The 13,386-nt window shown below is 36.9% G+C and overlaps 1 protein-coding gene across 8 annotated transcripts in view; it reads left to right on the top strand.

The window, feature by feature from the left end:
- The window catches only part of gria2b (glutamate receptor, ionotropic, AMPA 2b), a 52,267-nt gene that overhangs the window by 31,795 nt on the left and 7,086 nt on the right, over positions 1-13,386 (top strand). For all 8 annotated transcript variants that reach the window (XR_014802904.1, XM_084954709.1, XM_084954699.1 and 5 more), the window contains exons 4-11: positions 5,079-5,275; positions 6,483-6,536; positions 6,631-6,789; positions 7,404-7,571; positions 10,869-10,973; positions 11,135-11,242; positions 11,509-11,715; positions 11,853-12,220. Coding sequence is in view for 7 of the 8 variants with exons in the window: in XM_084954709.1 (XP_084810835.1) it covers positions 5,079-5,275; positions 6,483-6,536; positions 6,631-6,789; positions 7,404-7,571; positions 10,869-10,973; positions 11,135-11,242; positions 11,509-11,715; positions 11,853-12,220 (1,366 nt within the window). In the remaining variant the exon portion in view is untranslated. The remainder of the gene's footprint in view (positions 1-5,078; positions 5,276-6,482; positions 6,537-6,630; positions 6,790-7,403; positions 7,572-10,868; positions 10,974-11,134; positions 11,243-11,508; positions 11,716-11,852; positions 12,221-13,386) is intronic.

Below are 13,386 nucleotides of genomic sequence, written 5' to 3'. Positions count from 1 at the left end.
CCATGGCAACCCAAAGTGTAGAGAGAAGAGGAAAGAGAGAGACTGTAAGTGACTAAGCTTGTTGGTAAATGATGCAAGGATGTGTGGGGGTGTTTCTCAGGGAGTCGAAGGGAGGAAGCAATGGAGTTGCCACTGGTTATGATGAATTCTATTAGAACACTGAGGCTAATGCATGAACCAGCAAATACCTTGTCAGCTATGGCCAGTAACTTGGTTTAAACAATGGATCAAGATAGATTAAAGAGTAGGTTAAAGAGAAGACCAATATTATGGTGTAGGTCAGGTACTGGGAACCTATTTATCAGTTGTTGACCAAAAATATCTCAAAAAGTGGAGCTGCAACTGATCTTTTCTCACGTGATAAAAATGTGACTACTTTGCAGTGGGCTCCATTTATCCTTTCATCCATTTTCTTCTGCTTATCTAATTCACTGGTTCACGGTTGATGCCCATCCTGCGTGCCATGCGTGGGGTGTGGGGTTACACCAACAGCAGTTACAGTTACAGCAAAACGGTACAGTTACCATTACTAACAAAAACTTATATCATATTTTCTTTTGTTTTTTCTTCCATCTCCAAAAAGTTTGTCTAAAGGGTCTCCCTTACCGCAACTTCAGCTTTATAGCAGGAAGTGGAAATATTTGCTTGGGACATCTTGCCTGTTGCAAATGTTGAGGACATTCTCTCTGAGTGGCCAACCTGTACATTTAAAAGGAGGCCAAAAAAAGCTCAAATGATGCCCAGTCTTTTCAATTTAGGTGCTTATCGATAGTAAGCTGTATGATCGGCTAACACTAATTAGCAGGTCTAATTGCCTTGGCAGTTAACCTACACAGTCTATGGATGCAATTTGCTAACTAAGCACAGTGTTGGGGAGTAACGGAATAAATGTGCCGCCGTTACGTATTTAAAATACAAAATATGAGTAACTGTATTCCGTTACAAGTTTCTCGGTGACTGCAGCTGTCAGTCAAAGCTGTTATGATGACGTTACACCCCAATTTAACATCACCGCGGTAGGAATTAGAATCAAACTTATGGGAAAGGAGACCCCTTGGACATAAATCAGCATAATGAGAACTATTGATAACAAAATAAAGAATCTTTGGAAAAAATTTATCTGAGGAGAATTAATTTATTTTAGTCTGACCCCAGTCCCATTCGCTAACATGGAGGAGGCGGGGTTTATGACCTATACTGCAGCCAGACACCAGGGGGCGATAGAGACGTTTTGGCTTCATTTTTGGGGAGCTGTCGCGTCGTCCATGTTTTCTACAGCATAGCCCTAAAGAATGTAGCCTCATGGGCAGTGTAGTCCGTGCTGCAGGGAGAATGGACTGCCATACCCGTTATGTGTCTGTGAGCGAGGGAGGGAGAAAAAGGTGAGTGGAAAAGTATGAGCTGTCATCGAGCAGAAACGGGAGCTGGAAGCATGTAAATATAATAATAATCACTGCAGCCAAGAAGAGTGCCTGACGAGCCCAGTTGTAAGTAAGCTATTAAGACTCGACTGTACACAGTGTTCGTGTTTTCCTGCGAAACAATAAGTTCCGTTGGAGCAGCCTTTCAACGCCTCTCTCTGTCTCAAACTTGACCCAGACAACAAAGTAAAGCTATTTTTCGGTATTAGCCAGAGGTCCCTTTACTACGGTTCGGAGCCGCGGACCTTCAGTAATAGTAATAAATCACACAGCAATAGTACATTCATGTAGTTGTAAAAAACATGATAATATATTAAGTAATCCAAAGTATTCAGAATACGTTACTCTCATTGAGTAACTTAACGGAATACGTTACAAAATACATTTTGGGGCATGTATTCTGTAATCTGTAGTGGAATACATTTTAAAAGTAACCTTCCCAACACTAAGCATGCCAGCATTTGCTAATATATTAGAAATCCACTGTTGTCTAAATAAGGTCACATACTGGTGCTTGGAGACTTTATGCTTAATTAATCAAGGTCAAATAAAAGCGCTGTCTACAGCAGTGATAAGCACTAAAATAGCTATTTCTGCTGTCAAATATTACAATTGTACCAGTTTTTTTTTTTTTTTATAATTTTCATACTTTTATCTAAACATCATTCAAACATTTACATGTTTGAATGAATTAAAATAAACAAAAAAATAAACCCAAATAAAAGTTATTGACACCTTTTGTTCATTTGCAGATTCAGGTTCTGTTATAGCAGACCTGTAGGCAATCACAACCCCTGCTATTTCTTCCTAAAACAAAGCCTTTTAACACTTGCAATTGATTTAAGTGGTGCTTCAATAGGCATTACGCAGAGAATAACAGGTTCACTCTGGGGAAGGATGTTGGACTTTAAGCACAGTAGATATATGGGAACACAATTTGTTAAACAGATTATAGCTAATGTGAGGATGAATTTGTAGGAATCGAATCAATATCCTCTATTTAATCTGAGCCTATTTGACCCTTAATTAAACATTTTACATTGTATTGTACATGTTCTCATGTATTTGGAGTCATGATTCAATATAATAAAAAATTTGTCAAATGTAAAAGGTAGAAAAGGAAACATTTAACTTAAGTGCTGCTTTAGACCACTGAAAGAGGTATTTGTTGTTCATTGCAAAAAAAGCAAAAATCATGGGTTTGTGAATAATTATAAAATATTATATAACCGAAAAAGTCACATATATTCTTACATTATATACAACATTGAATGACTTAAAGTGAATGTAACAAAATCAACAATGTTGTCCTTTTTTATGAAATAATTACATTTACAAATGTCATTGAACTGGTAACAAAAGCAAAATATTAAATATATATTTTAACACTAAATACACAGGAACAAACTAGTATTACATGGTGATATAGTCTTTCAGGTAGAAAGAGTGTAGGGTGGGATGTGATCTAGTTATAAAGTTAAAGGGTACCTTTAGCAGATCTAAACAGATTTTAATTTTGATTAATATACAGTGTTAACACTGGGTTGGACAATATAGTTTAATACATTTAATTACTTATTAATGAAAATATTTCATCAGCTAATTTGATGGCCACAGAAAAGGTGATAAAATTGACTTTGAATGCGGGACATTTGTTGATGTCACATGTTGGTCTGAGTCTTCCAGAAACAGCTGGTCTACTGGGATTTTTCTAGGCATAAATGCTTTGTTGATGCCAGAGGTCAGGGGAGAATGGCCCGCTTTCTACATGCTGATACCAACAGCAGCTCAAATAACCACTTACATACAAGGTGTGCAGAAAAAGCATCTTTGAATACAAAATATATTAAACATTGAAGCACATGGCTACAGTAGCAGAAGACCACAACAGAAGACCATTTCTGTCAGCTTAGAATAGAAAAAAGACGCTACAGTGGTGCAGGGTATACTTTTTTGGCAAGCGTTGGGGTTTTTGTTACTAACTGATTGTTTAAAATGCATAACCTACCTGAGTATTGTTGCGCACATGTCCATGTCTTTATGACCATAGTGTACCCATCTTGTGATAGTTGCTTCCAGTAGGATAACACAAGATTTCACAAAGCTAAGATAATTTCACTCTTGTTTCTCAAACATGACAATGAAATCACTGTACTCAAATGGCCACAGTTTCAATCCAGTATGGATGTTCATCTGACAAAGATGCAGGAAGTGCATGATGCCATCATGTAAACATGGACCAACATCTCTGAGAATGGTTTTCAGCAACTTGTTGAATCTATGCAACAAAGAAATAAGGCAGTTGTGGATGCAAAACGTTTTATTAGTAAGGTGTGCCCAACAGAGCAGCTACTGACTATAAGTACAGTCCACAGAGACGCACTATCTAGATTATATTTGACTTCAGCCAATGCTAACTAGCATTTTGCCTTTGTTGTTTAATTATTTTCACTGCATATTACTCAGAACTTAAATTTCATTTCATTTATCTAATTTCTTAAGTATCAATAAAACACATTTAACCACTACTTTGACCTTAATGCAACTATGATGAATAGTTCATTCAGATAAAACTGCAAGTCTCCATTTTCCTCATATAAAATCAAAGCCGCATCGGATGAAATTGATTACATCTGTAATTCACCGGCAAGTCAGAATGAAACACTCAACCTTTTTATTAAACCGCTTTCTAACTGCCCTCAGCAGACCAGCAATCAATAACAGCAAAGATTCAACAGTGAAACCAGACAGAGAGGATGATGCGAATATAATCTGAAACAGACATGATATCTTTGCCTTCACCACACTACACATCACACTGACTGACCAGTGCTACAGCTAACTGCACCAGCTGTGTCAGTTATTCACTGAACATTTTGTTTGTATTATATATTGGAATAAACAGTACGGTCAAAATAAGTGATCACATACTGTAAGAGATTTTGCTGAAGACACTTATTTTTCAAGGTTTTCTGAAGGTCTTGCAATTCAAAATACCAGACAAAGACTATGAGGATAGATTGTATTGTTAATCAAACTGTGAAAATAATAAGCAAAATACTCAATTACTCCTTTAAAACATACAGTAATAGAGCAGAAATGAAATATGAAATGTTGGTATTGATGCAGTCAAGTGTATTGTTAGACCCACTTTCCTCCCACATGTTGGTCAGGTTCATGCCAGAATACCTGTGACTCATCTTGATGAGCTCTTTACATAAGGCACTGAGTTGCTGTAAAACCTTCACTGGGTTTCAACAAGCAGACGAGAATGTTTTTGAACGGGTCTTGTCTGCTGGTCTATTTTTTTTCTTCAAACTATGTCTGCTTCTGCTAGGCTTTTGCATTTCTTTTTTGTTTTGCTGCGTCCAACATTTTTATTTTCGCGTGCTTGCTGTGACTTCTTGAAATTTGAGGTTTGAAATCTGCATATCATGATTACTGCATTGAGCCATTAAAATGCCATAGGGCCAAAAATATCTTGGGGACTTAAAGACTAAAGAGAATGTGCAGTTCTACATATTGCAGGAACAGGTTATTGTTCCTTACCATTGTTCAGAAAAATAATTTAAAACCATTATAAAACATATGCATATGTTAAGCATAAAGAGACACAACATGATTAATATTTTAACTCTGTGTCAATCTTTTCTTCAGGCCTGACAACACTGCAAATTGTTCTGGACACCGCAGCAGAGAAAAAGTGGCAGGTAACTGCCATTAATGTGGGAAACCTTAAAGATGAGAGAAAGGATGAGGCCTACCGCTCACTGTTCCAAGATCTGGAGAACAAAAAAGAGAGGAGGGTGATACTGGACTGTGAACAGGATAAAGTGAAGGACATTATGGAACAGGTACACTGTAGATTATTATTATTATTATTATTATTATTATTATTATTATTATTATTATTATTTGGTAGTCTTTCTCGTAAGTAATTTCTGGGTAAAGTAATTACATGCAGTAGGCTCCATCGGTATAATGATCAGTGGCTTGTTGTTTGTAAAGAAAGCTAAAAAAATGTAAGTTTGCAAAACATTGAAAGCAAAAAACAAATGTTTTTACTATTTCGTGCTTAAATTATACATGATATTAGAACTAATAGAGTCCAAATATGTAAAAACTCTACTGGGAAGTGTAAATAGCACTGGGAATGGATCTGTGGTGATTAAAAAAGGGGGGTGCAGGAAATGCTAACAACCTTGTTGTCCTTTAATTACTCCTGTAGGAGAAAAGTAAGATCCAGTTGAAATATGTGTATCTGACAAAGCACTTACAAAAGTAGCCTTGTCACATGGACCATGCAGTCCAGCAGATGTAGAAAGGCACCATAACAATTATGCTAATTGTTCATTTAGGCTGTAAACAAAACTGCAATTAAAGGAAAAACAGACTATTTTTACTTAACCTTTTTCTCACGAGGGAGGCATATTGATTAGCATTTAAAGCATGCAGACGTCTGTTTAACCAAATGCTGACTGAAATCAATGTCTACAGCCTCGTTGCCTCTTTATCAGGGAAAAACAGAGACTGTCGAGGTGGAAGTTTCTTGCTTTATGTCAAAGACATTTACATAGGAGATGCAAGACGTTATTATTCAAATCTGCATCAAGTAGCAGCCCTGACAAACGAAGGTGTCAGTCAAGCAGCGGGATTAGTTTCAGGTGTGCCATTTATATGAGGTACTGAAAAGGGGTCTGGTTGAGATATGTTAGTTTTTTGCTTTTGTCTTTTCTGATAAGAAAACTGGCGTCAGAACTTGATATCTCTGTCTAGCAATAGCTGCGACTATAAGTGACAATGTTTTTTCAAGTGATAATGGCCTAGACTGTCAGACATGTGAGGGTTGATTGAAACAAATTAATAATGTCTGAATAAATATGTGGCAGATTTAGATTGTACTTTCTTATAAGTGTAGTTGTCAAACAGTGTAAAATGGCATACAAGAGGAACTTCAATCAAGCATTTTATTAAGCTGTTTTTGTCAACTAAGAATTGCTTTTTCCTTCACGAGGTGTCCTATATGTTGTTTTAATGCACATGTGTTTCACAACAATGTAGGTCATCACAATTGGCAGACATGTTAAAGGCTACCACTACATTATAGCCAATCTGGTGAGTGTAAACAACATTTACAACTTTTTCTTTAAAGAATGACTTTATAAGTGTATTAATTGATGGAATAATTCATTTTGATCTGTTTTTTTAGGGTTTCATTGATGGAGACCTGTCCAAAATTCAGTATGGTGGAGCAAATGTTTCAGGCTTTCAGATTGTTGATTTTGATGATCCCTTGGTTTCCAAATTTGATCAGCGATGGGAGGCACTAGAAGAAAAAGAATATCCTGGAGCTGACAGCAAAATAAGGGTGAGTTTTAACATGCACATATGAGGCGATATAATACTGAAATCATCAATAATTATTCTGTTTAGTTTACTCTACTATACCAGCCCACATGAAGTCAGCTTTTTGGAAATTGAAATGGCATGTTCAGTTTTGGCAAACACAGAAATCAGATAAATTTACATTAAAATATAACCAGAGCTGCATAGTCATTGCCAAAAGTAGCCTTCGTTTTTTTGTAACTGGGAAAGTTCAAGCTGTTTTTAAGGCCACACTGATTAAAAAAAAGCACTCACTCAAGTTTTGACATTTACAAAACAACAAAACTGCTCTACAAAAATACATAAACAAAGAAAGCACCAGCATCAAACATATGATATATCATATGCTGTCTAATTAGGGAAAGACAGTGGATAAAGCATAATGCACTGTGTAATCTAATGCAGAATGTCAGATAAATATTATTTATTTATTTGATCAACTATATTTATTCAATGTGTGAATACGGAGCTTACAGTTAAAGTCTTTTTTTGTCAACTAGTTATATTATGTTTAACCAGATAGCAATACAGTCCTTCATTATTCATCTATATATAATATATAATTCATGTATAATCTCATCCAATTTTCTGCCATAGTATACATCTGCGCTGACCTATGACGCCGTTCAGGTGATGACAGAAGCTTTTCGATACCTTCATAAACAACGCATTGACTTTACCAGGAGGGCCAACACTGGTGACTGCTTGGCTAATCCTGCTGTGCCATGGGCTCAGGGTGTGGAGATTGAGCGAGCACTGAAACAGGTAACTCGCCTCTTTTGCTGGTGAGGATTCATTGCAGTGGTAACAGTAGACACATTAAAAGAATAGCATTTTAAAACGCATCGAGGTAGAAAATACTTGTCAAAGATTGATTTTTACAGTGCATATGTACACAGAGAAATATGCTCTCAGAAGAAGAAGAAACACACTAAATAGAGATTAATTTGATGGTAAACTATGATGCTGCATCAGTTATTCATGGTTATCATGTTGAGTTTCTGAAAGATCAGTAACACGGTTCTCAAATGTTTTTTTCTTTTCTTTTTATCTCTTTATCTGTACCACACTGACTTGTCCATCTACACTCTTTCTTAATGCAGAGCAGAAAAAAGTGTCCAAAACAGCTTCTAGGATGAGATTCTTTTAATGATAAAGGTATCCGTTGGAAATGTCTCAGAAAGCTTTTCCAAAATTGATCAGTTCTTGCCTTTGATGTTTTTTTGTCTGGCACCCTGGAAGTCAGGATACACTTATAAAAGATCAAGATTAGCTGCCTTTAACCACCCCATGAAGACAGAGAGATGCTGTCCTGGGTTGTGATCAAACATGTCAGAAGATAAGCCGATCCAAGGATGTTGGATTTCTTCCAAATCAATTTATGTTGCTCACAAAACCTGATCAGTGATGTTTAGTTTCCCAAGATCACATGGCTCTTACCTTCAAATGTCCCCCAAAGTGAGATGAAAGTGAGAGAGAATCAAACTTTATATTATGCTACCTATTTTTACCTAATATTTTAACTTTAATATTTTCCCAAGGGGGGGTTCTACGGCAAGATGAATATCACAGTGTGTGACAAGTTTGTTTTTTTCCCCCTCTCATCTCTTGTTGAAAGGACGTTTCAATTTGTTTTTCATTTTTAGTTTTTCCATCCATCCATCCATCCATCCATCTTCTTCTGCAGTTCAGGAGGTTTCTTCTTGGTCTCAAATCAACTTAACTAAACAAATAACCTGTGAGTTTGATTGAACACTGTTACAGACTATGTAACATCTAATATGGATTTTACATTGTGAGTATAGTATGCAGTGTACTGACGTGCCATCCATATAAGAAACAACTAGTAACACATCAACACTCAAGTCTAGACCTATGTAACAGCTTTCATGCAATACAGTGACTTGCCAACTGAAAATGGAACTTAAACTTTAGTGATTTTTCAAGTTTGTCAACTAAATGAGAGGATGTATGTCAAAAATCTGAGTTTCCATGTTGTGAAGTTAAGAGATCCACTCCACCAAATGCATTTTAGAAATGCTGATTTTCCCTGAAAAAAATCAAGAGGATCCTTCCCATTCTTTCTACTTTAGTTCCTTTGTTTAATGAATGTTCTCTGAATACATGCTGAGTTTATGCTCTCCAATCTGGACACCACTGGGTTCATTCAGACTTTCTGCTGCCTTGTAGCTCAGCACAAAGGAGTATTTGAAGTCAGTAGGTATCATGGTAAAAACACTCAAGAAGAGGGGAGTCATAGGAAACAAAGAGAAAAGAACACTTCTCACTTAACCGATCCAAATGGATGTCACTTTAGGGAACTTGGATGAGGTCGTGACAACATCACAATGCACTGATTTTTGGGCAATCAAACTCTGGGTGAATAGGTTTTTGAGGACTGTATTACTTCAGACAAGTAAAACGACACGTAAAAAAGATCCTTATTAGCACATTAGTATTTTACTTCTCTGAAACTGTCCCAATCATCTCCTGATGACTTAGCAAAGAGCATTTCATCCTTGTTGCTCAAATTGGCAGCTATTTACGGATTAAGCTCTGAAAGGATTTATGAGACATTTATTACCTATTCATCCTGACAAAACTGCATTTGCATGACCCAGACAACATCAAGAATTAATTTAACTTTGAAAATCTCAACTTTTAACCTGCAAATGAATGGTGAATGTAGGGCTGGGCGATATGGCCTAAAATCCATATCGCGGTATAATTTGAAGCATGTGCGGTAACGATATATATCACGATATATTATTTTCTTCTGTGTAACGTATTTTCCACACTATAAGGCACACTTAAAATCCTTAATTTTTTTTTTTTTTAAATCGAGAGTGTGCCTTATGTATGAATTTTGGTTGTGCTTACTGACCTCGAACCGATTTGGGCGTGCAGAAATCTGTTTAAAAATGTTTTAGTACAACTTTGGTAAGCTGCACTGCTTGATGGATTGTCAGAGCATTACGGCTGCCGTAGTGAGGAGCTACGCAGAGTAATCTGGGTCCAAAACTCCGTCCGTTTAAGGTCCCAAAGTCAAAAAACGGTCTAAATTCTTTCATCTTTAATAAAATCATCAGTGTTGCTGCTTTATCAGGTGTAACAATTAAGTTTAACATCCAGGCATCCATGACAACAGAATTGATTAAATTTAACAGAGTTAGAAGTTAACAGGAAGTTAGCTCGCTAGTTTCCACCTAAACATGACATACCATGTTCTGACTGAGAGATTTTTGAAACTAATTAAAACGTACAGCTCTGCTACCACTTCCAACATAAATGAAGACAGAAAACTAAACAGCAGTGGCGTTTGCAGGGTTACTGAAGTTGGACTACCTGGTATATAATGTTGTGCTACGTGATTGCTAGCGACACAGCTATGTTAGCATAACATTAGCACAGTGAAGCTGGAGGATGAACGCCAACTTTTTTCCACTCGATAAAAGTTAACGTGAGGGATTCTGGTGGTCAGGGACAAATGCAATCGCATAGCAGGATGCTGTAAACGGACCAAACTTCAGTCAGGAGAACAACTGAGATTATTCATCCACAACACGAGGTTAGTTATTAATATACTGCAACAACATGGGAATAGAGCAGTTGCGAGAGAATTCAACATTAATGAATCAATGTTACGGAAGTGGAGGAAGCACAGTTTTTGGCTTTCCCCATATTTCAAAAGTGCTTCATCTCTTTGCTATGACTGTCGCCCAGCATAATTTGCAGATGATAATGGTTGTAGCCACTGCAATGCTTTTGACCAAAACAGGCGCAGCTTGATGACATCATCAATATGCGCTATCGCGATAGAACGGTATAGTCAAAATCTCTATCGTTGTCCAAATTTATATCGTTTCTATCGTATATCGTTTCTATCGCCCACCCCTAGGTGAATGGTGTTACTTGACTGATCATAATTAATAAGAACAACAATGATAGCTGCCATGTTTTTAATTATTGCCTTCCACATAAGCCCACTACCACTGTTTGTTCGTCACACAGATTTATTCATGTCAAATCAGTCTTACACACGTCTGATCTTGTGTTTCCAAGGTTCGAGTGGAAGGCCTGACAGGAAACATCCAATTTGACCAGCATGGCAAGAGAGTCAATTACTCAGTGAATATAATGGAATTAAAGAGTAATGGTCCTGTAAAAGTAAGTCTCTTGATATCCAATTTGAATAGAAGATGAATATCTATACAAGATTTGAGCGTTTGGAAAATTTTTGAGACTATATAGTTTGAATTCAAGGCTCAAGCTGTCCATTAAAGCAGCACTTACTTTTTCTTGAATTTATTGCTTATTTTTTCCAACAGATTGGATACTGGAATGAAATGGATAAAATGGCTGTCACCAAATCAGATGTCTTTACAAATGACACAACAGGAATGGAAAACAAAACCGTTATTGTGACCACCATTTTGGTATGTTTAATAATGAGTCCATAACTAATTGCGTACTTTTAATTGTGGTTTTAGTGTCTCAGTTCTTGGACCACTGGGTACCTTATTTTATGACTAGATGTCTTAACACTTTAATTTAGACTTTAGATTTTTTTTCCTTGTTTTTGTTAAATATATGTAGAATAACACCAGACCACTGATTTCACCCTACAAGGCTATACTATGTTTCACAAGGTAATTCATATGTGCTGAATTCATGTGTGCTACTCTTTTTTCCTGTCCTTCAGGAAGCTCCGTATGTAATGCTGAAAAAGAATGCTGACCTTTTTGTAGACAATGAGCGCTACGAGGGTTACTGTGTAGATCTTGCTGCTGAGATAGCGAAGCACTGTGGCTTCAAATATCAACTGAAAATAGTGGGGGATGGAAAATATGGAGCAAGAGATGCAGAGACCAAAATCTGGAATGGGATGGTTGGAGAGTTGGTATATGGGGTGAGTTGATCTACAAATTCGAATGCATGCTTTAAAGGTTTTCAATGAGATAGCTTTGATTGAGAGCCCCTGTAAACTCAAGTGGTATTTCTTAAACCTTTTTTGCCTTTTTTTTCCTTTGCCTTCTGGTTTGATAGAAAGCAGACATCGCAGTGGCTCCTCTGACCATCACATTGGTGCGAGAGGAAGTGATTGACTTCTCCAAACCTTTCATGTCACTGGGCATTTCCATCATGATCAAGAAGCCTCAGAAATCCAAGCCTGGAGTTTTCTCTTTCTTGGATCCACTGGCTTATGAGATTTGGATGTGTATAGTTTTTGCTTACATTGGTGTCAGCGTGGTGCTGTTCCTCGTCAGCCGCTTCAGCCCCTACGAGTGGCACACTGAGGAATATGAGGACGGGCAGATCCAGACCAATGAGTCTACTAATGAGTTTGGCATATTCAACAGCCTGTGGTTCTCCCTTGGAGCCTTTATGCGACAAGGCTGTGACATCTCTCCTAGGTAAGTCAAAAAAATCCACAACTTCCATATTGCTTTAATTTAAGAAAATTTATGGTGTAAGTATAAGTAAATAATAAATGACTTTCACCAGAACTACCTAAAAATGAGAAAAAAATGATTTTAGAGCTTCAAAGTATTCATCAACCAAGTGTATTTTTAGCTCTGCTAGCAATATAGGATTAGGGGTTGTAATATTGTTGGGTTTATAACTTAGAGGTCCAGAGTAAAGCACTGTAGCATAGATTCTCAAATCAAAAGTGGATGACGAGGATGGAGAGTATTAGTTAGTAACATGTTATGTTTGAGCATGTAACCAAACCATCCACTTTGTTATATTCTTCATACATTCTGTATGTCTTGGCTTTATTTGGTTTTATTTATTTTTGTTTAGATGAAAAGTTATAAAATTATTCTTTTTACAGAATTTAGTGTAAAATTAATATTTTAACTGTAGATTTACTACCTTGTGAGTAGACATTTGTGTTGTGTTGACCTATCCTTATTATCCCACACCTCATCCCAAACATGTTTTATGGTAAATTAAGAGTAACCACTGCTTCTCTTTGTTAACACTGTTGCCTCACAGCCTAAAGGGCCTGGGTTCAAATCCACATTCTAGATTGAGCCTTTCTGTGTAGAGTTTGCATATTTCCCCAAGTTTATGTGGGTTGTCTCAGGATACTTTGGCTTCTTCCCACGGTTCAAAGACACCCATTTAGTGGGGTTAGGTTAATTAGTGATTGGTGCAAATGATTGTCTGTCTCACTATGTTAGCCCTGCTTTAGATTGGCACACTATCCAGAGTGTACTCTGCTTTTCGCTGGGTATGTCTCCAGCCTCCCACTGCAACCATAATTTGGAAAAGTGGAAGAAAATGGTTTTATGGATCTTTAGCGTTGTTGTAGTCTCAGAGATAAACTAGTACATCCCAACTAGAGTATTGTTTGGTCGGTTTGTGCTGTGCTATTTTCAAATGGATATACCTAAAAATAAACCAAAATAAATATACCAAATCACAATGCCATGCCCTACATCACACAGTGACTGCATTTATGGTTGAAACCTGCCTTTCATAAAATAGTCTAGGAATATTTTGTGATTCATGGTAAATTACCTGCCTCAAGCGGTCCACATCTCTAGAAAATTGTTGAAACATCCACTGCATA

The sequence above is a fragment of the Perissodus microlepis genome, chromosome 2 (assembly GCF_051167445.1).
Source record: "Perissodus microlepis isolate ML-2025 ecotype Zambia chromosome 2, ASM5116744v1, whole genome shotgun sequence".
Classification (NCBI taxonomy): domain Eukaryota; kingdom Metazoa; phylum Chordata; class Actinopteri; order Cichliformes; family Cichlidae; genus Perissodus; species Perissodus microlepis.
Note: the sequence above shows the minus strand (reverse complement) of the source record. Positions and strands in the feature narration are given on the sequence as shown.